This window comes from Lepidochelys olivacea (genome assembly GCF_965140295.1).
Source record: "Lepidochelys olivacea isolate rLepOli2 genome assembly, chromosome: 2".
NCBI classification, from domain to species: domain Eukaryota; kingdom Metazoa; phylum Chordata; order Testudines; family Cheloniidae; genus Lepidochelys; species Lepidochelys olivacea.
Genome location: NC_140412.1, coordinates 24,821,371 through 24,845,233, shown reverse-complemented (window position 1 = coordinate 24,845,233; position 23,863 = coordinate 24,821,371). Strand labels below are relative to the sequence as shown.

Below are 23,863 nucleotides of genomic sequence, written 5' to 3'. Positions count from 1 at the left end.
GAACAAAAGAGCCATTCAAATAGCTCCTTATTAACATCTGTCATGAAGAACTTTCATTGTCCAGCTTGTTCTGCATCTCACTCAACCAGTTGTCAATTATCTTCATAGTATTGCTACTCAACTTGATATGCATAAAATGGTTTTTACTTGGCAACAAATGGGACCTATTGGCACATTTAGTAAATACTATATAGAATGTGTAGTATAGTCTTTCATTTCCCTGCAACGCTCCTTACTTTTACAGATGTTTACTTCTCTTGAAAGTATTCCCATTAACTTCAATGGCATTTGGATCAGGGCTTTAATGCACAGGGGGTGAATTTGCAGAGGCACCACTTGAATCCTATGTCAGAATTATTGGGAGTGGTGAGCATTAAATGGTGCCCAGGCTTTTTGGTGGGCCTCTCTGCACACAGATGAATTTAATCCAGATTGGAGGCAGCGTGTGGCTCAAAATGGTTAATAAATAGAGAGTTCTTATAGCCACTTCATTTACTGTCATATTCCCTTCCAGTTTCAGGCCATTATATGACAAATTTTTTCAGGAAAATGGTAGGTAAAATTCTGTTCTAAATGTTCCTTTTATAATTCCAGATGGGAAGAAGAAAGAAGTAACCCTTGGTGGAGGGACATCTAGACATTGCTTCTTTGAGCTCATGCCTGGCACTGAGTATAAAATCAGTGTCTATGCCCAGCTTCAGGAGATAGAAGGCCCTGGTGTAAGCATCATGGAAACTACATGTAAGTGAAGTCTCTTAAAGGTCAGCCACCTCAGGCTAACCTTTGGTTGTCCCCATTGGGGCAAGAGGCTAGAACCAATGTACAGTAACCACATGGGTACTAACAGTTTTTTTTTCTCTTTCATTGGGGTTTTTTAATTGTTCTTCCTCTGATAGTGCTCAAAGGGTTGCTTCCTCCAGAGCATTCTCAAACATAGCTATGCATTTCTCCCGGGAGCTAATAACCACACACAGGAATGGGATGGCAAACGCAGCCCTCTTACAAAACAGGGGGAGGATGTTTTAGCCCAGTTCACAAAAGGTCCCTTCTGGCTGTAAAATCAATGACTCTCCAAAGAGGATTTCAAAACATGGACAGCAGAGAAAACCAAAGGGCACAAAATACAGAGAACCAGTGAAAGATTCAGATCTTTGATGCTGTCATTGGGAATAATTTTCAAAAGCACCTCAGTGGATGAAAGTCAGTGGGACTTGGGCTCATAAATCACCAGAGCACTTTTGAAAATTGTATCCATTATTATTTCTCCAGGGGCATAAAGTGAGCTAGATGCCTCACAAACATATAAGAAGATAGGTCCCAGCTCCGATGAGCTTACAATGTAGTGAGACAAAAAAAAGGATGAAGGGAAGGAAATGGAACACTTTTTTCCAGCCTCCCCTCTCTCTTTTCCCTATCTCACCTCCAACCCAGTCTTTCAGTATATTTAGTTTAACCACTCACCTAAGTGGTATGCCCTCCCCTTTCCCTTCTTTCATCTGCCTCACTCCCCCAGCAGACACTTTTATCACCTCCCCTTTCAGTTTAATCCACACCACACTTTAGGGCAAATGTGAAAAATCAGGATAGGGGGTGGGTGATATTAGGAGCCTATATAAGGAAAAGACCCGAAAATAGGGACTGTCCCTATAAAATTGGGACATCTGGTCACCCTACCACACCCAGAGTCTTCCTCCTGGCTTCTACGCAGCAAAACCCTTCCCAGATTCCATCCCTCCACCTCCTACATTGTCCAGGCCCATTTCCCATTAGAAACTCACTGAGGATAATGAACAGTCTGAGATCCTGATGCCTTTGGGAGGATTGGGAAAGGTTTGCTGTGGGCCTGGTGTCCTGGAATCTGGGTGTTTGGGAGAATCAGGAGGAATTCAGCTGGTTCCCATGCTCCCCCTGCACTACTCTGAATAGACTGTAAAATTAAACCCTTTCTCCAAAGCCAGGTTACCACACGGAAGGTTAAGCATGTCAAATAAAGAACTGAACTGCCCAAGGTCCCATTTCGTGTGTTTGTGTCTCATGGACATTAGGAGGGAGCAGCCCCTGCATTCTTCCGAGTGCAGAGACTGCAATTGTGCCTGACCCTCTTACAGATGGGAGCTCCTCCTAGCCTCCACCTTGCATTCATGCCAGGCATAATTTACCCCTTAGGTGATTCATAGACTTGGCCCTAACCTTTTCCTCTTAAAGTCAATGAAAAACCTCCCATTGATTTCAGTGGGAGATTGGGCCCACTAGATGTAACTGTGGGCACAAATCCCTTTATGTGCCAGTCTTTCTGGGAATCCTTTCTGAAGGATAGTTTTATGCAACTGTCCTCATCACCTGTAACCATAAATACGATGTGTACATTGTGGTGAATATCAAATACACAACAACCTTTAACTACATCGCATGTGGCTCCCTACCTTAATCATGTTGAGAATACTGGAAAGAATGTTGTCTGACAAGGTTTGGAACTTTTCCTCGGTCATAAATGTGGAAATCAAGCATGTACATGTTACCTCTGTGAACTCCGCATAAAACTATATTGAAATTTGCTAACAAAGCTTTATTCAATCACTGTCAGAACCACAGCAGAGCTGTTGAGTAGCTGATAATTTGTTCAGCCTCATTTCTGGGAAAGTGCCATTCAGAGACTCCTCTTAGTGTGAAGTAGAAGACAAGGAAGCCAATTTTTCAAGATTACCTGTGCATAGTAACCTTGTAACAAATCATGCGCTGCAGGCAGCGAGAGGCATAATGACTCAATATTACACAGAGAGCTACAAATCTGGTCTCCAGATTAAAAAAATACCAACCTCTACCAGTGGAGCTAAGGGAGAGTTCCTTCAGGGCCAGACTATTGTCTTTTCTGCATGCCTGCACTGGGCTGTAAGGAATTGGAAGGCCCCTCCTTATTTCCCTGTGCTGGCTGCCTGTGGTAAGTATAGCAGTATGCTGGGGAAGCCAGCCTTTGAGGAGTTGTTACTTCCCCTCCTGGGCAGGTGGGCAAGGGAGTGGTCAGAAAGGGATAGGAGAATTATACCTGGCACAGCAGAGTATGGACACTGCAAGTCTAGGGCCTGCACAAGATATGTCCCCCCAGAGCAGGGGAAAGTGTCTGTGTCACAGTCTGCTTCCCGAGCACTTCTGGGACAGCACAATACGCTGTATCATACATAAAAAGAAAAGGAGTACTTGTGGCACCTTAGAGACTAGCAAATTTATGCATCCGATGAAGTGAGCTGTAGCTCACGAAAGCTTATGCTCAAATAAATTTGTTAGTCTCTAAGGTGCCACAAGTACTCCTTTTTCTTTTTGCGGATACAGACTAACACGGCTGCTACTCTGAAATGTATCATACATGGGGCTTGTGGCAAAGCCACAATTTAGGCCTTAGTTGGTAGTTGCAGTAGTAGATCCAGCCAATAGCGGTAGACATCGCAAGCGTATGTACACACACACAAAACTAGCCTTTGGGTTGTATAACTAGATAGGTATGCAAACAAAACAAAAGGAGAAAATGCCTTACCTCAAATAACTAAAAATGTGTGAAGGTGTCTTCAGATAAGATTTCTTCTTGGTATTCTCTCCTTTTAATTTCTAGTACCATTTCCAACTCAACCACCGACTTCTCCTTCAACAATAGCTCCACCACCTACAATCCCTCCTGCAAAAGAAGGTAAACATGTGCTGTGTTTATGGGTTAAAATAGTCTTAACTTATGTAGATCATTTTCTGGTTTTGATCACTATTATAGATTTCTAGGGCCAGATTCCCAGTTCGTATAAATTGATGTTGCTCCATGGAAGCTAATGGGTCTGGGCTGATTTACATGCATTGAGGAACTGTCCCCAGATTGTGTTTTATTGTTTGGGGGACCTTTTTGGTGAATTTATGCAAAGCATACAATTGGTAAATAATTAACACGTTTTAAATATGTTGCAACAGAAGGAAACAGATAGGCTTTTGCATTACAATTATTTGTAATTATTTGTAAGCCTGGCAGTGGAGGATTTCTCGCCCTGCTACCTAGTACAGTGGCTCAGTATGTTCTGCCAGCTTCTCGGGTTATGTAAATGTGTGTGCTACATTATTTTAAAATTAAAATGTTTAGCAAAATATTTAATAACCTTTAAGACTTTAACCTCTGATATGTAATCACATCTGCTAGTGTAGATGCTTCATCCCGTGCAGATCCCTGTTGATTCTGCATGCACTCGGGTGTCCATGCCAGCAGATCCTATTGCCGGACTGAGACCTTAGTGAGTATTAACAAAGAAGTTACCAGTGACCAAAAAGTAACTTCCAAAATATTTGTTGTTCAACAGTTTGCAAAGCTGCCAAAGCTGACCTGGTGTTCCTAGTGGATGGGTCATGGAGTATTGGAGATGACAATTTCAATAAAATAATTGGATTCCTGTATAGCACTGTTGGAGCTTTGGACAGAATTGGTCCTGATGGAACTCAGGTAACAAACACAAAGAGAGAGAGCATAACCGAACAAGTGTATCTAGTGTCTAAAATCAAACCAATCAAAGTGTGGTTGACATTGTTTCACACTTCTTTCTATAAACTGAGTTCTGGCAGCAGTTCTTTTGCAGTATCTTATTTTATATATTTCATAGGGTGAGATTCACCAGAGAGACAGCACAATGTGTAAGAATGATTCAAGTCTCTCTTAAGCCCTCACAATGGGATTTAAGTAGTATTTAGGCCTTGTGCTGCTCCTCCACCTGGTGTTTATTTCAACCCTAGTCCTCTAGAAACAATAGTGTTTTCACTGACATTAAAAATTGTAAGCTTATTTTTCAATTTTCTTGTTTTTATAAATTCATCTGCTCTAGACTAAGCACAAATGTGATATAAAATAAAGCACAATATTTAAAATAATTACTATATTCATATTTTTAAAGTACTTGCGCAGGAAAAGATGATAAACACTGAATGTGCTCTGTAAGAGTTTTTTATAACCTTTTAAAAATACAGCTGTGCATATCACTGTTTTAAATCACGCCATTTTAATTTTGTTGTTGTTTAATATTAAGGTTACAAAAGCACCCAAAAGGTGTTAGACACTTTCCAAACATAGAGAAACACTTAGTCCTTGCTTTCTCTTAATTTCTGATTCACATCAGAACAAATTATTTTTACAAACATAGTCCTCAATCCCACAGAAACACATGCTTAATTTAAGGCAGGGCAGGGCTCACGTAGCAACACATTTGGGAGAGAAAATAACTCAAAAATAGGTTCTCATGTTATTTCTAATACTTCCTAAGTTTCGGTCCCAATCTCACAGTTACTCACGTAAAACTATTTCTGAGCGGGAATAACTATACATATATGAGCAACTGTGTATAGGATTTTGCCCTAGGACTGAACAGGGAATGCTTTTGCCAAGGTGGGAAAACTTCCTCATCCTGTTTCTACCCAATGAAACCAGAAAGTGATAGGCAGCAACCAAAGCTGCAGAGAACAAATTTGAACTTTATGTAGTGAAATTAAAAAAAAAAAAATTAAAAAAGACTTCAAGTCAAGGAGGGAGCAAAAGTCCAAACAACTCTTATTTTAAATGATCTGGTTCATGTGCCCTTGTTAAACATAGAACAGTGTTTACTAACTAGCATGTTTTCTGTATACAGGTTGCCATAGCTCAGTTCAGTGATGATCCCAGAACAGAATTTAAACTGAATGTGTACAAAACGAAAGAGACTCTTCTTGAAGCCATTCAGCACATAGCGTACAAAGGAGGAAACACCAAAACAGGTGAGAGCAGTTGCAGGCTGTGAAACAGTTTCTTATGACCATTTTCTGGACAGAGTTACCTCTCCATTTGCAAAGTGGTTTGTCAGGATAAGGCCATGTGACATCAGTGCAAGAAGAGTGGGGATGAAGATAGTCGGCAGTGGGGATGAAAGGCGAGACTCTGGAATGTCCCACATCATCATGACCAGAGAGCCCGGGTGATCTCCTGGTTGCACTACTCACATGATGCACCTCTGCACTTCTGGGTCTTAACCCAACTATAGGGCTGGGGACCAGTGAAGGGAAAAGGGTCTGTCGAAGACAAATGGCTGTGGAGGCTGGGGAAGGTGGAATGGGAAGTAATGTGGATTCATGCTGGCAGGTGGAAAAGTGAGAGACTCCATCCTGGAGAGGGAAGTTGTTCAGGGGTTTGCAGTGTGTTTCAGCAGATCAGGGGAGGAATGGGTGTGGTACTAGCTAGAATTGTGTTTAGCCCCTGAGGATAGCTTTCTGAGGAGGAGGAAATTCAGCTTGAATACTGGCAGGATTATTTGGGGCCATAGAGTTTATCGTCTCAGACTTCACAGAAATTTAATGCAACTACTTGCACTGCACTGTGACCACAATTACACATTTCCATTTTCCCCAGAAAATTCTGCACTGGCATTTTTGAACTACTTGCATCCTTGTAGGGGAGGACTTGGTGTGTGTTGACTACCATAGGACCCGCCACATCCCAACCAAGTCCATTTAGTATAGAGGATTTGGCCATATCTTTTTAAACCTAAGAAGCCAAAGGTCAAGAGATGAGAGTTTGAAAATACAAGGTCAAAATTAGGTTCCTAAATCCATATTTATTCATCTATATAAGTGGCCTGATTTTCAAAAGTGCCAAGCACACGCCAGCTCTCACTGAAGTCAGAGTTTGCTGCTGGGTGCTCAGCACTTTTCAATATCGGGCTATCTATTTAGGTGTCTAAACATGGCTTTAGAAGCTTGGCGTTAGGTAAATGCTTTCGAAAATCTTGACCTAATAATTTATATGGGGCTTTGTTCTTTTATCAGTATATAAAGCATTAACAGAAAATCTAGGATGAACCAGATTCGTTTCATAGTGAATTTCTTCTGTTTCAGGCAAAGCAATTAAGCATGCACAGGAGGCCTTGTTTACCACTGATTCAGGCATAAGGAGGGGTATCCCTAAAGTTTTGGTGGTCATTACTGATGGACGATCACAGGATGATGTGAACAAAGTCTCCAGAGAGATGCAACTAGATGGTAACACATATATTAAGAAATGTTTGCATTTTCAGTTTTTCCTGCTCCTCCATCTTCATCTTCATAATCACTGTTTAAGCCCAGACACAAGATATGGATAATTCCTGCCCCAGAAGGGTTTACAAATCTAATCCAAGTCAGACGTAAAGCAGACAGCACACACTGGGAAACTCTGAATTCCACTAGGGAATGACTAGCATTTTATATAATTTATTTGTAGTTATTAGTATTATTGGCTCAATTTTTGTGCATGTTTTTAAAATCATGCAGACTACTCACATGCTTAAGTACTTTCAGGAGAGGGCCTACAAGTCCATATTGTCATCCACAATAGATAAACTCACTTTTAGAAGCATCCGAACTATTTTGTCCTTCCAGACAAGAGCTCTTATGAAGCACCTTTGATGGACTCTTGTGCTGCTTCTAATCTGCCGCTCATCTTCCAATAACTATCTTAAAGTTTTTATACTACCTATCTCAGGGTTTTATATTGGTGCCCATCACCATGGTTTTTGAGCACGATAATTAGATTATGAACGTTATAACTATTGTTGTTTAGTATTTGTACCAAGCCCCAAAGTGTGCTTGGAACAGCACAGAACATTTACACATGGTCCCTGCCTCCAAAAGAACGAAGAGGAAGCTTGGGTTCCAGACGGGCTGGATAACAGAAATAAGTGTCTATAATGGCTGTTGGTTCAATAAGTAGTATGCACACACTTTTTTTTTTTTTTTTAATTTGGCATGTACAGGGCTCTGACTAATCACTGGGTCTTGTAGCCCAAAACAATATGGTCTCTCCATTGAGTTGTCCACTTGCATCATTTGAATGTCAGATATTGACTCATAAGAAATGAATCATGCTATGTTTATTTTTCATGCATTTACACTGAAATCACGGCTGAGCACAGCATCTCGCTAATAAAACAAGAATTACATAATAACAGAACTAGTTTTTAAATTTAGAAGCGCAGCAACAAAAATCCCAAATCCCTAACAAAAATAAAAAGGCTCTCCAGTTAAATTGAACCAAACTATTTTGAAGAGTTGATCAACTAGATACATCGTGTATTATGCATTGGAGCTCACTAGAGCAGTGGTTCTGAACCCAGGGTATGTGTACCCCAGGGTTTAGGCAGAGGTCTTCCAGGGAGTACATCAACTCACATAGATATTTGCCTAGTTTTACAACAGGCTACATATAATGGACTAGCGAAGTCAGTACAAACTAACATTTCATACAGACAATGACTTGTTCATACTGCTCTATATACTATGCACTGAAATGTACGTACAATATTTATATTCCAATTGATTTTTATAATTGTGTGGTAAAAATGAGAAAGTCAGCAAGTTTTCAGTAACATTGTGCTGTGACATTTTTGAATTTCCATGTCTGATTTTCTAAGCAAGTTGTTTAAGTGAGGTGACACTTGGGGTACACAAGACAAATCAGACTCCTGGAAAGGATATAGTAGTCTGGAAACATTGAGAGCCACTGCACTAGAGACACAGTGTGGTCTGCTGGATAGGACACTGGAATGGGAGTCAGGAGACCCGAGCTCTGTCGCTAGCTCTGCTTTGTGACCCTGGGCAAATCACTTAATCTCTCTGTGCCTTTGTTCCCCCTGTCTGTGTTGTCTGTTTAGATTGTAAACTGGTTGGAGCACGAACTGTCTCTAACTATATGTATGGACTGTGTCTAGCACAAAGGAGCCCTGATATTGGTTTGGGCCTATTGTAATACAGATAACAAGAATTATTACAGTAAAAGTCTGGTGTATTTGTGAAAGGAACGAGTTTCAGAGGTTGAAATTCTCGGTTAGGAAAGTCCTTCTACTGGCCATGGCATTATGTACAAAAATCCCTGCATTCAAAAATAAAACAATGTAAAACTTTAGAGAATACAAGTCCAATCAGTCCTCCTACTTCTTGTTCAGTCAATCATTCAAACAAGTTTGTTTACATTTGCAGAAGATTTGCCTGCTTCCTGTTTACAATGGCACTTGAAAATGAGAACAGGCACTGTTGTAGCTGGCGTGGCAAGATATTCACATGTCAGATGAGCTAAAGATGCATATGTCTCTTGAGGCTTCAACCACCATTTCAGAGGAATGTGTCCATGCTGATGACGAGTTTTGCTAGATAACGGTCCAAAGAAGTGCAGACCAACGCATGCTCATTTTCATTATCTGAGTCAGATGCCACCAGCAGAAGGTCAATTTTCTTTTTTGGTGGTTCGGGTTCTGTAGTTTCTGCATCTGAGTGTTCCTATTTTACTCACTGAATTACTGAGTTACTCATTGAATGCATCCGATGAAGTGAGCTGTAGCTCACGAAAGCTTATGCTCAAATAAATTTGTTAATCTCTAAGGTGCCACAAGTACTCCTTTTCTTTTTACTCTTTTTAAGACTTCTGAAAGCATGCTCCACATCTTGTCTCTCTCAGATTTTGGAAGGCACTTCAGATTCTTAAATCTTGGGTCGAGTGCTGTAGCTATTTTTAGAAATTTCACATCGGTATCTTCTCTGCATTTTGTCAAATTTGTAATGAAAGTGTTCTTAAAACGAACAACATGTGCTGGGTCGTCATCCGAGACTGCTATAACATGAAATATATCGTAGAATGCGGGTAAAAAAGAGCAGGAGACATACAATTCTCCCCTAATGAGTTCAGTCACAAATTTAATGAATGCATTATTTTTTAATGAGCGTCATCAGCATGGAAGCATGTCCTCTGGAATGATGGCCGAAGAGTGAAGAGGCAAATGAATCTTTAGCGCATCTGGCACGTAAATATCTTGCGATGCCAGTTACAAAAGTGCCATGCAAACACCTGTTCTCACTTTCAGTGACGTAATTAAGAAGTGGTCAACATTATCTCCCGTAAATGTAAACAAACTGGTTTCGCTTAGCTATTGGCTGAACGAGAAGTAGGACTGAATTTTTCTACTTTTACATTTAGTCATGAAAGGAGCCAAAGGACATGGTATGTTTGTATTTGATTTCTGCTCTTCGAATGAACACATTACAAGAATATTTCCTTTTGTTTTATAGGTTTCAGCATTTTTGCTATTGGTGTGGCGGATGCAGATTATTCAGAATTAGTTAACATTGGCAGCAAGCCTAGTGAAAGACATGTCTTCTTTGTGGATGATTTTGATGCCTTCAAGAAGATTGAAGATGAGCTGATCACTTTTGTCTGTGAAACTGCATCAGCAAGTTAGCCATTTTGATTTGTATTTGTGCCTATGCAACATTCAATACCTGCTAAATAAGGAGTTTATTTATTCACTTTTCTATTCCAAAAATTCTATTTCCATTCCATTGAAACATACAGTGAGTTTTCTAATATCTCTATGGCTATCATTGCTACAATATTATTGTGGTACAAGACTAATCGGGTTCTGGTTGCAGTTATTCAGGGACCTCTGTTATACTGGTGTAAACCCAGAGTAATTCCACTGACCACAAAGAAGTTGCTCTGAATTTACAGCAGGGTAAATGAGAGCAGAATTTTGGTCTACAATTTTTAAATGACCTTTTATTTTCTACAGACCCTTAACCTATTCTGTGATTAGTGTTGACTAAACAGTCCTTATTTAAACAACATCTGTAAAATGCATTCCTCAGGGCCAAATTCTAGTATGTATATAGCACACAAATTGGAAAAGTTATAGCCCAAAGGGGAAGGGTGGAGCAGGACTTTCCTGCTATAATTCTGGCACCTCTCCAAAGTCATGGAGATGTCATTCTTCTAGACCCTCTATGACTAGAGGAAAGGAGGGACTTTCTGGGTCAGGGCCTAGTGGTCAGAGGGCATGATCCACGTTTCATACACACACACCCTCATTATGTTCCATTATATATATGCCTGGAAAATGGCATGTATGTAGCTGACATGAATATAGAGCTGCAATCTGCCAGAAGTGAATACACAAGAATGTTGCTTTCTTTGTATTCCGATGCATCCTTTTTTAAACCCTTACAATCTACTTCTTGATGGTTGCAGCTTCAACATTATGCATCATTAGTAGGGCCCTACCAATTTCATGGCCATGAAAAATGCATCATGGACCGTGAAATAAGACCTTTCCCGTGAAATCCGGTGTCCCCTTGTTCCTAGGAGCGCCCCAGAAATGTGGGGGTCCTAGCTCAGGCTGAGCTGCGGAGGGCAGGACGTATCCATCCCCTGCACAGCTGCTCTGGGGGGAGAGACCAGACCCACCTCTGGGTGCCTCCCTCTGCTGCAGGATGCTCTGGGACAGGGCAGCAGTCCCAAAGGTTCCTGCAACTGGAGGTGACTTTTGGGTTTGATCTTCCCTGTGCTGCTGGGAGCGCCCCAGCAATGGGGACTCCTAGCTCCGGCTGGGCTGGGGCGGGACGGGATTTGTCCATTCCCTGCACAGCTGCTCTGGAGGGAGGTGGGGGGAGATCAGACCCACCTCCACCTCTGGGAACCTTCTGTGGCTGCAGGAAGCTCTGTGATTGCTTCCTTCAGAGTCCAGCTCTGAAGGCAGCACAGAAGTGAGGATGTCAATCCCATGACCACCCTACAACAGGTTTGTGACCCCCCCCCCTCATCTCCTCCCCTTTTGGGTCAGGGCCCCCATGACTACAACCATGAAATTTCAGATTTAAACATCTGAAAATGTGAAATTTACCAATTTTAAAATCCTGTGGCCGTGAAGTTGACCATAATAGACCATGAATTTGGTAGGGCCCTAATCATTAGACCAGAACTTTGCAAGCTCAGCAATATTATTGATTGGTCATTCAGGCCTACATTTTCAAAAGTGCCCTTTAATTTGGGGTGCTAGCCTGGAACACCTAGTGGTGCCACATGGGATGCTGTCAGGCTCTGGGCTCTAGGCTGTCATGCCTGGTGGTTGGAGTAGTGATTTGAATCCAAACAGAGTCAGGACCAGAAAGAGGGCAATGCTGAAACCAGGGTCTGGGGACAGGCTGTGGGTCAGAGTCGGGCAAAGATTCCATAGACAACCCAAATCAGGATTGTAATCTGAGTCTGGAAGCAGGCTGAAGGTCAAAGCTGAGTTGGAGTCAGTCCAAAGGTCTGGGGTTCAGAGGCAGGTGCAGGGCTGGAGCAGGTCAGGATCAGGGCTGGAGCACATTCAAATTAGGGCACAGACGAGGCTGGAACAAGGCTTGGACAAGGAACAGGGACAGGACTGAGGGTAGTCTGGAAGCCTAGAGAGTCAGTAACACCATGAGACAGCAGGAGGGTTCCTAGCCAAGTGGTGATCTTGTACAAACTTACTTGTGGTTCTGGCAGTAAAGGTGAAATATCTGTGCACTGGGGTCATCTGACTTGGGCCCTGCCCAGGGATATGCTGCTGCAGCATGCCTGAGAGTTGAGTCACTGCAGGCTCTGCTGGACGGGGATGAGTCCTAGCTGAGTGAGCAGCCATGGTCTAGCTGTGGGTTTGCCTCACAGATGCCCAGAACTAGATCTGTAGACCTCACTGTTTGCTGATTCTGCTGCAGACCTTTCCTGGGAGAGATTAGTTTAATTTTCTCTTTATAGGAAGAAATAAAACAGATATATTTTGAAGTATGTACTGCTCTTCTGAGTTTAAATATATTTTTAATTTTTTCCAGCCTGCCCATTGGTATATAAGGATGGCAACAGTTTAGCAGGTACAGTATTGTGATAATAGATTCTGCATTTATGTAATCGTTTTCATTTACTGAGATACACACCTGTAGGGAATAAATTACTTACTTTTGTTTATAACAACAGCTGTTAACTGCACGGTGATATGAAGCTCCTTTATGTAGTTCAGTTTGTCCCTTAACATAATGAATTTAAAGTGATACGTTCAGTATTTTTATGCTTTCCAGGATTTAAAATGATGGAAATGTTTGGTTTGGTTGAAAAGGAGTTTTCGACAGTAGAAGGAGTATCTATGGAGCCTGGTACTTTTAATGCTTATCCGTGTTACAGACTGCATAAAGATGCCTTGGTTTCTCAGCCTACCAAGTAAGTATTAATATATGTAAAAGGTCCTAGTGCCCCGTGCAAGACGCCACTCATTTTAGACTTAGCCTTTCCATGGCGGAAGAACATGGAGACCAACATGTTATTTCAATGTATGTTATAACGGCGAATAGCAAGAGTGTTTCATGGATACCCAAGTCCTGAACTAACTCCACTCCAATTTTTAGCTTCAGACATAAGCTACTTGCAGACAGGTGTCAATATGATGATTATCAATTTCGTGTATGCAAATTTAGGGCCAGATTGTGATAATTTACTCATGTTCAGTATTACTTAACTCTATGAATAGTCCCACTGTTTTTCAGTGGGATTTCTCATGGATAGTGCTACCCACTGGGAGGAAGAGTATCAGTCTACCCATGTGTTTAAATCCAGGATCTGCCATGCAGTTCAAGAATTAGGACTAGGTTCTGTGAAGAGGCACACAGGTGGAGGTAAAGAATCGCCCCTGGAGTACTTATTATCTTACTCCTTCAGAAGAAGGGTGATGGGAGGATCTTCTGACCTTCCCTTAATCCACGAGGACTCTGCTTCTTGTGCTATGCATGGTCCATGGCTCCTCTACATCCAGTTCCCCATACAGACACAGTGGACTAACAACACCACAGCAGAGGAAAGGAATGGATTAGCTTTTATATCTGGGTGCCAATTACTGGATTACACCCTGCAGAAATTAACTAGAAGCATTTATTGGTCTGAAATTAGTACAGAAGAACAATAGTTTTTCCACAAAGAAATAGTTTTAAACGTTTATGTTAGATACCTTCTTGGTGTTTATATGAAATTATCTTGTTTTGCCACAGTTGGGACTATACTCCTAGAAACTTTCTTATTGATGGCTTTCCCAATGTTTTGTTTGGCAGGGAGGCAGTTTGGTTGGAATCTACAGAGGTTAGCAGTTCATGCTTCTGCCCTCATTTGTTTTGCTTTATTATCTCTTCTGCTTTTCTATATGCTCTTCCCTTACCTCTCTGGCTACCTCAGCAGCACAGCTTTCCTGTTTGCTTCATTGTGTTTTCAACCCTTTGCAAGGTATTGAGATTGTCTTTCTTTGTGTTGTTAAGGACTCCTTACAGGTATGGCTCAGGGATATCTTTTTTTTTTTTTTTCTCATCTCATCTGATCTCATTGTGACATTGAATATTATGGATATCTCTCCCTTCTCTGAGCACTGTATGCAAAAACTTGATGTCTTCACTGCACTCCCTCTTGGTTTCAGTTCTAGCTCTCCTTTTCCAATTTGGAATGCTGTAAGATTCTGTTTTTCTATCTATCTAGTTCTCCATATATTTTCTCCTTGGGGACCACATTCTTAGCTTCATCTTAGGTCATCACTTTTATTCTGTTCTATTGTACATCCGCCTTCCACTCAGTGTCTGAACCTTTTATTTTTCATTTACCAGCCTGTCTTGACTCTGTCAACTTCCACCAATGGTGTAATTTCTTACGCTGAATACTTTGAAGACCAAAGCTGTCCTCCTGACAAAATGGTCCTTTGTCATAGAATCATAGAATATCAGGGTTGGAAGGGACCTCAGGAGGTCATCTAGTCCAACCCCCTGCTCAAAGCAGGACCAATTCCCAATTAAATCATCCCTGCAGATGATTGTCTCTGACTTTACTGTCTCTTAACTCTGACTTTACCGTCACTTTCCTGAACTCAGATTTGAATTTGCTTTCCAAGCCAGAAATCCTGAAGAGACTCTTGGCCCCCAGTGTTTTATATTCTTTATATTCTTCATCTCCAATATATGTAAATCTGCCTGGGGTTTGAGTGCTGAATACACAATAGAAAACATGTTGCTGGTAAGGGCTTCAGAGAGTGGTTCTAAGAGCAGGACTTTGCCTAAGAATTGTGCACACACATACACAGAGAGAATGTACTAATGCATCCCATATGTGAATTGTACAGGTTATAATGATTATTGAATGCAATTTTTATGCTGTTTTCTTCCAAAAATAAGCACGGTATCCAAAAGCACACAATTTCCAAAGTAGCACTGGGACCAGTGGGAAGTTGGACTTATCAGTAACTTTTCCCCCCACATAAGGCATCTATACATGTTATGCAAATCAGATTCATAATTCATATTTCCACTTTAGAGCCAGCTAGTGCATTAATCCTGGACCTCTCATTTTTCTTTTGTCCCTGCTCAAGATTGGTCAAACAGAGCTTAAATAAAAGCTTAGAGTGTAGAATAACAAACCCAAGCTTTAGGAAATGAAATAAAATAACAAACATCTCTTCTATTATGAACATCCCTGCTCTTCTGAAAAAATTCTGGGAGGCTTTCAAAAGAGCTGAGTGAATAACTGATTTTTTGGTTTGATGGCCAAACTGCAAATGGCAAAAGAAAATTCATTGTGGGTTAACCAAAACTGATTTGGGGGGGGGGAAGGGGGGGTTCTCAATTAAACTAAAAACTCAAAAAGAATAATAATTTTGCATTAAAACTCAAATGACTTTTTTTTTTTTTTTTACATTTTTGGGCGAGTTTTACCCTTTTTAGTTTTTTTTTTAAATCTAACTAAATTTAGAAATGAAATGTCATTTCAAAACAAGACATCAAAACATTTCCTTTCAAAAATGTCAAAATGAACTATTTCAACTTCTTTGATTTTTTTTTTTAGTCAGCTGAAACTATTTGCCAAGTTCTACCCGAATTCATGAATAGTTTTCTTCGACTGATGAATGCATTTTTTTTGGCAAATAAACTACCTACCAAAAAGTATCTGCCTATTTCTAGCTATCAGTAGATTTCAATTTTATATGTAAAATCCATTTTGACTGGACTGTTTAAAATTTTGGCTTCTATATTTATAAAATACATTCTAAATATAATTATAAAAGTTCCCAAAATAGTCTCTGTCACAAGTTAGTTGCTTATCTACCAATGGTTTAAAGGACATTGAACTAGAAAGGAAAGGTCCATTATAATGGGTCTTCCAACTCATTTATGTTTTCATCACATACTAAATTTAAGGTTTCAGAGTAGCAGCCGTGTTAGTCTGTATCCGCAAAAAAACCCAAACCAGTAGTACTTGTGGCACCTTAGAGACTAACAAATTTATTAGAGCATAAGCTTTCGTGGGCTACAGCCCACTTCATTGGATGCATTGAATGGAACATATACTAAGAAGATATATATATATATACATACAGAGAAGGTGGAATTTGCCATACAAACTATAAGAGGCTAATTAATTAAGATGAGCTATTATCAGCGGGAGAAAAAAAACTTTTGTAGTGATAATCAAGATGGCCCATTTAGACAGTTGACAAGAAGGTGTGAGGATACTTAACGTGGGGAAATAGATTCAATATGTGTAATGACCCAGCCGCTCCCAGTCTCTATTCAAACCCAGGTTAATGGTATCTAGTTTGCATATGAATTCAAGCTCAGCAGTTTCTCCTTGGAGTCTGTTTTTGAAGTTTTCTGTTGCAGAATTGCCACCCTTAATTCTTTTACTGAGTGGCCAGTTTTGCATGTTATGATTCCCGATGTCAGACTTGTGTCCATTTATTTAATAGTATCAAAAATCTCACAAATGGATGCATTTAAAAAATGTAGCTTTTAATATAATTCATGGCTTGATCATAAATACCTTCAACTCCCATTGAACTCAGGATTAGGCCCTCAGTTTCTAAAATGAAACTCTTTTTTAGTTGCAGTTTTTAATCTCTGTTCTACTTTGTTATTTTAATTATCACTTCAAAAATGTAAAGCACCATCAAGTTTATAATTAAAATATTTGGAAAAATCCCCAGGTTAGCATTGTTCTAACTTATATCATGGTTGAGTAGATTCTACTAAGTGTAATGATGCCTGTCTCATATGGCTGCATGATCTTGATTTCAAAAGACAAGTCCAAAGTAATAAAGAATGCTTTTTAAATCAGCTTTACTGTGATTACTTCAGTGCACAGAATATTCTTTTTGTTACAGATACTTGCACCCAGAGGGGCTGCCTTCAGACTACACCATTACTTTTCTATTCCGTATACTCCCTGACACACCCCAGGAGCCATTTGCTCTGTGGGAGATTTTAAATGAAAAATATGAGCCACTTGTTGGAGTTATTTTGGACAGTAGGTATTTTATATCTTATGGCATGCTTTTTTGTCCCCTTGGGATGTGTGATTAAAAATAATGCTGAAACTAGGCATTGATGATGGTTTAAATAAAGAATGTATTAATAAAATAATTATCAACATATTGAAGCTGTGGGTCTCCAATGGATTTTCTATAGATAGAATCATATATTAATCTGAGCTGGAGTCAGTTGTTCAGATTTGGATTTTAGTTACTGGTGAAAATCTGGAGTAACTGTGAATTTACATGGGTGAAACTGAAATTTGAATCCTCCCAAGTTACTTTGAAAACTCACATTGATTTCAGTTGGCACTGGATCAGGGATGTAATAGAATTACTTTTTGATGTATGCCAATGAGATCAGGATATTTCTCAAGGCAGTGTTTCCTAGTGGATAGAGCACAGGACTAGGAGTCGGAAAACCATAGGACTATTCTGGCTCTGCCACTGGCCTTCTGAGTGACCTTGGGAAAGTCACGTCACATCTCTGTGTCTCAGATTCCCCATCTGTAAAACTGGGATAATGATGTAAAGTGCTTAGAGATCTACTGATGGAAAGAACGAGGCATTATTATTATTTAATTATTTATATTACTCCCATCACCAGAGTATAGGGGCACATCCCAAATATTTGAAAATGAAAATATCAGGAACATTCTTTCTTAGAAAATATAAGGCCCACATTTTTAAAGATATTTAGACATTGCTGGGCTCAGAATTGCAATGCCTAGCTGATTTAGAGCCTGTCTGATTTTCAAAGGGATTTAGGCACTTAGGACATTTAAGCTCTATAAATCACTTTTGAAAATCAGACTTAGTCCCCTAAATCAGTTAGGCAGTGCAACACTGGGCATTGCAGTGCCTAAATACCTTTAAAAATCTGGGCTCAGGTGACTTTCCCAAGATTACATAGGAAATCTGTGGTGGAGCAGGGAATTGAAGTCAGGTCTCTTAGGGGATATCTATATTGCAATTAGACACCCATGGTTGGCCTGTGCCAGCTGACTTGGGCTCATGGGGCTCAGGCTAAGGGGCTGTTTAATTACTGTGTAGATGTTTGGGTTTGGGCTGCAGCCCAAGCCCTGGGACCCTCCCACCTCTCAAGGTCCTACACCCCAGGCTCCAGCCTGAGCCTGAATGTCTACATCTCAACAGTTAAACAGACCCTTTGCCCGAGCCCCACTAGCCTAAGTCACATGGCATGGGCCAGCCGTGGGTGTCTAATTGCAGTATAGACATACCTTACAGGTCTAACCAATATGTTACCAAGTGCCACAATTGACAGTCAGATACAGCACGAATGTATGAAAGTTAGAAACCTTGTATGATGATTATGAAAGACACTGTAGCATTCCTCATTGTGTGTGCTGATCTCAGGTCCGTGATTAAGATTGTAGTCGAGAAGTAACCCAGTTCTCGCTATAAACTCTGTAAATGCTATAGCCTCTAGCTATAAACCCAACTCTAGCTATAGATACAAAACAAGAATGCTTTCATGACTTCATAGAAACACCTGGTGCCTTGTAGTAGAGGCTAGCAGAATGTGATAGGCTTTTAGTGCTTTTTGCAAATCAATTCAAAACATCTTCTTTGATAGACTAGGCTGAAATCAGTGAGGATATTGAATATCATCTGGTCACAGAGCTCTGCTTGCACCTTTCATCTGGGTTACATCTATGGGACAGTTGGAATGGGGTTTTCAAAGGACCCTAACAGAATTTCAGTGGTAGTTGGGCACCTAACTAGAGTTAACTGGAGAAACTTTGACAGAACTATATTTCATCATAATATGCAATTCCATCCAAATCCAAACTCTTGGCAAAATTAGGTCAGTTTTGTCTGAGTTTTGTTTTGGAAGAAAAGCAAGAAAAAAGTTCTGACAATATCAAAACATACTGTTTTCATGTTTTCAGAATGAAACGTTTTGATTTTTCATTTTGAAACCATATTTCTCTTTTTTGCATTATGTTATAGCATATTATAATATAATACAACATTTAAAAAATCAAAATTGAAAATTGAAAATTTTGATCAACCTGAGGCCATTTTTTTTTTTATATTTCTTTTATGGGGAATTTCAAAATTTTCAGTTTATGTTGCAATTTGGAACAAAGTCAGGTTTCAAAATCTTTTTCATAAAACAAAATTCTCATCTTCTGCACAGCTCTACACCTAACTCTTGTATGTTCTTTTGAAAATCCAAGTCTCGGAGAAGACTTATTCCAGGGGTATAATTCTGTAGCTGCTTCCAGTGAAGAATTCCAACTGACTCCAGTGGCTACATAACAGTGTAGCTGCAAATATGATGTATCAGAGGCACTATACATTGTAGCGATAAAGCATTGATTTAGAAAGTACTAATAACACAGCTTTTCCTTTCCTTAACCAGAATAAATAGCTGCATGATTTTCAGTTTGCGGAACATAAAATACAAATGATAACTCTGTAGACTGTAAGGTTTTTAGGGCAGGGACTGTCTTGAAAGTTTTGTCGTCTGTTACTAAGAACAGTGTTGGCTCTTACAAATAATGATGCACCTGTTTTTTCCTCTCACATTGAGATTTTCTCTCTCTCTCTCTCTCTCGTTGTACAGATGATGGTAAAACTCTGATTTTCTTTAATTATGACTACAAAGGGGATTTTCAAACTGTTACTTTTGAAGGCCCTGAAATAAAGAAAATATTCTACGGAAGTTTCCATAAGGTTAGTTATACTAACAGAAAAATGCATTTTAAGCATACAGAACAAAGGTTTTGGAGTTCCCTTTTTCACATTTTGAGGATTTCTTGTATACATTCCCCTTTTGTCAATGATTTCTTGTATTTTACAGCTTACAGGTCATCTACCAAACTCTGTTAAGAGAACAATTTGGCAATAATAGGTTCATGTATGTAAAGGATTTGTTTTATTGGTGTTGCTGGTAATATCAATCATGGTCTCATTCTTCATTATTATCTATTCACTTCTGTTTCTACCTATATTTTAAAATTGGTCAAATTCAGTGGTTTAGAATCGGTCGAAAAGTGATTTAGACAATAAATGGCTTTTCATTTGAAAACTGGAAAGTTTCACTGAAAAAGGAAAAATGCAGTTTTTAAAATTTTCTGCAAAAAATAATTGGCCGTTTTTGACCAATTCTATATGTATAATAGAGATGCACAAGGATGATCCTTTCATAGTCATTAAAGATCTCCTGGCACTTCCATAAGAATAGTGGTAGTAGCCTTGGTGTTCTGGCTAAGTTCTAATAGTTACCATGTTCCTAAAAGTCTGTAAATGAAGACACACATGACGTATTAAGATGGGGTTGTACTGCACATAGGAGTAAATAAATCCCTTTAATTATTCACTTTTATTTCTGGGGCTCAAATCTTTCATTAGGAAAAAAAGCACGTATATCTCGGCTGATTCCCCTGGCCTAGTTATGTTTGAAAGGCACAAGCGTGGGTGCCTTGCAATCATTTTGTGCCAGCTAGGCCTGAGCAAAGTGGCTACAAAGTTATTGTGTGGCTACTGCCCCTCCCTCCCAGGTGATACTCCCAGCACAGAGAGTCTTCCCCACTGCTCTGCCAGCTTTGCACACCTCTTCCCCCAAAAAGCTCCTGGCACAGATGGTGCCTCAAGGTGGGCTGTGTGTGTGGAAGGTGCAGGATGGGTTGTGACTGGAGCAATCCTGTGTGCTGGGTACTGCCCAGCTGTCTCAAGGCCCGTTAATGTTGGACGGCAAGGTGAAAGATAACGCAGCTCTCGAGGCAGTGTGGTGAGGCTTGTGCTGCTACTTCCTGTGCTTTCCTGTTCCGTGACTCACTAGGGGATTTTGATCTTGTAATGTAAAACTTTCACACTGATTTTATTTGACAATTTCATCCAAATTTAGTAAATTTTACTACTATTTTTGGTAGAGTCCATTTGTCTTTTGTAAATCTGCAAAACATTTTGGGTGAAAGACAGTCCTGTGCGACAGGCTCAGAAAAGGCCTGCGCACCACTAAGTAGCACAAAAATCAAGGGCTCAGTGGGACTTAGATGGCGAATAATCCTTGTATTGGCCCTTTGCACCGGGGTGAGAAGATGGCCACCTGCTCACAGAGATTCCATAGGCAGAAAAAGAGGCTTAATTCATTGAATGGATTATCTTCTATGCATTATTTGCTCAGCTCCACTAGCTAACATAACATCAACTCATTTTAAAAATGCTCACTGTGTCTGGTAACCCATATTCCTTAGTCTCCTCTCTGTGTATTTGAATATCTTTACTTTTGCCTAGTTACATGTTGTTATCAGCAAGACTACAGCCAAAATTATTGTTGACTGCAAGCAAGTGAGTGAGAAGACAATTAATGCAGCAGGGAATATTACTTCTGATGGGATAGAAGTGCTAGGAAGAATGGTCAGATCCCGAGGACAAAGGGACAACTCTGCACCAGTAAGTGAAACAAAGGCCATTTTTAAACCATAATAGAATTCTTAAAGTTGAGCATGCAATATCCACAAATTTGTGGTTTTAGCGGAAACAGGAAGAGCTGAGCTAGGACACAACAGAGTTACAATGTTATAGAAATTCTGTGAAAACCTGTTATAAACTTCAATCTAGGCAAAACCATTTTGATTAATGATCTCCACAACTAATTTTTCACTCACACACACATTTAGAAGTGAGTCTTCCTGTGGAAGGTATTGTGCAGGAAGGGATGGTTGTTGCCCGAAATAACCCTCATTACACAAGTTAACAATATGCATAACTTGTGGGTCCCAAATCATTTAAACATGATTATCAGTGATCATTCTGAACATCCCTGTGTGTGTAATCCCCCGTGTCCTTTAATGTTTGCCTGGCCTTAGGCTTGCTTCCTATTAATTTTATATAAATGCTTTGGTTTTACACAGACTGTCTCCATGGGCGCCTTTCCCAGCATTCCTAGCTCCTTTAAAAATAGTAAACATTCAAGTACTTAAAAATATAAATGATCTTCCAGAATCTGAAGAAGTATATTGGGTCCTTCCCTCCACTCACTTCCCCTTCTCCTTAGAATCATAGAATATCAGGGTTGGAAGGGACCTCAGGAGGTCATCTAGTCCAATCCCCTGCTCAAAGCAGGACCAATCCCCAACTAAATCATCCTTTGTGGTGCCTGCCCCCACGCAGAGCTGAGTGGCTACCAGAGCCTTCAGCAATCTCCCATTGTCTCTGCTGGTGTCCAGGGGGAAGGAATGAGTCCCTGCCGATGTCAGGTGCAAGAGTACAGGCATTCCTTTGCTCTCTGATGTCACGTAGGCAGGACTGTGAAGGTGCTTCTGGAGATTACCTGTCACAAGACCCCCTGCTCAGGGATCTTGCTTTCCCAAACACAGTAATCAATCTCCTTATCCCACAAAACAGCTCAGAGTCCAGACTGTTGACATCGTCAGGGTTTCTGAGGCAGTAAAGATTCCCCCACCCAGCCACTACCACTCTGGAGTCATTGTAACCAAGGTTTGGGAAGGTGCAGTTGGAGTCTGCAGGATCTCAGGGTTGCAGGGATGGTTCTGCCCCCTGGAGGTGTTACTGCTTCATCTCTCAGCCCATGTGGCTGGGCAGGAGGGGTCCATTTGGGGCTTAGTGCTCTGAGGCGGAGTGGGTGGGTAGTTCCACTCCATGCTGGCATAAAATTGTGACATTCTCAAATCAGACACAAGTATAGAATCAAAATTTCCATCTACTAAGAACAGAACAAGTTCTACAAGGCATTTTAATCCAAAGGTAGGCAGGCCTGACTTTTAGCTAGCTTCCCGGTTCTGGACCTGATCCTCAGCTGGTGTAAATCAGCATAGCTGCCTTGACGCCAATGGAACTCCACTGATTTACGCTGGCTGAGGATCTGGCCCTCTGTATCTGATTCCCACTAGGTCTTGCTCCATGCCAACCTTAACATATATGCAGAGTCCTTGGATGTTTTCAATTAATAAGTATTGATACTAATACTGCTTCATTAAGGGTAACAGTAGGGATCCCAGAAGCTGAATGTTCTTGGTTGTTAGGTTCTCATCCCAATTTAAATTGAGCAGATGTTTACATATATTTTTAATCTGCTTTTCTCCATTGCAAATTATTTTTTTAAATGACCTGGGGAGGGAGTCATTTTTAAATAATCGATTTATATCTAAGTTTTATCCGTATCTGTCCAAATCTTCTGAAATGGACATTCCCTTTGGGTGAGGTCCTGGCCCTTTTAAATCAATATGAGTGTTACTATTGGCTTCAGTGGTGCCAGGATTTCACCATTTGTCTTCTACAGTTGGATTTAGTTGTTGGAGGGGAAAGTTTGTGGGGCATGGAAGTATATCAACTTATCAGCTGTATAATCAACTCAGTGCATTCTCTTTGAACTGTCTTGACCTTGAACCCAAGGCTTGGTTTGAATGGGACTGAGGTTCGTATTTAAAATTTATCACTTCTGATTGTATTTAAAAATTCAGTCCAGTCAAAAATATATTTACCCAAAGAATAGATTTCTGTGGGGGAAAAAAGAGTCTTTAGGCTTCAAGCTTATGGATGATGATTACTGAATATCTTGCCTCTAAAGACAATTAAACAGAACAACCTTTGTGGCCACATTCCAGTAGTAACAGACAAAGGCAAACTCAGAAAAGTTTGGAATTAAAGAGGTCTTTGTAGGGAAAGAAATGGTGGCTTTTGTTGGAATCTAGAAATCTATAAAAGATAAGTCATTCAACAAGCAACCCACTCAC

At 40.3% G+C, this 23,863-nt stretch overlaps 1 protein-coding gene across 4 annotated transcripts in view; it reads left to right on the top strand.

The window, feature by feature from the left end:
• Positions 1–23,863, top strand: part of COL14A1 (collagen type XIV alpha 1 chain) — a 173,899-nt gene that overhangs the window by 88,107 nt on the left and 61,929 nt on the right. For all 4 annotated transcript variants that reach the window (XM_084621152.1, XM_084621150.1, XM_084621149.1 and 1 more), the window contains 11 exons: positions 595–741; positions 3,605–3,679; positions 4,329–4,468; positions 5,643–5,766; positions 6,880–7,023; positions 10,081–10,245; positions 12,643–12,681; positions 12,886–13,024; positions 16,989–17,131; positions 19,729–19,838; positions 21,402–21,560. In XM_084621152.1, the coding sequence (XP_084477278.1) occupies positions 595–741; positions 3,605–3,679; positions 4,329–4,468; positions 5,643–5,766; positions 6,880–7,023; positions 10,081–10,245; positions 12,643–12,681; positions 12,886–13,024; positions 16,989–17,131; positions 19,729–19,838; positions 21,402–21,560 (1,385 nt within the window). The remainder of the gene's footprint in view (positions 1–594; positions 742–3,604; positions 3,680–4,328; positions 4,469–5,642; positions 5,767–6,879; positions 7,024–10,080; positions 10,246–12,642; positions 12,682–12,885; positions 13,025–16,988; positions 17,132–19,728; positions 19,839–21,401; positions 21,561–23,863) is intronic.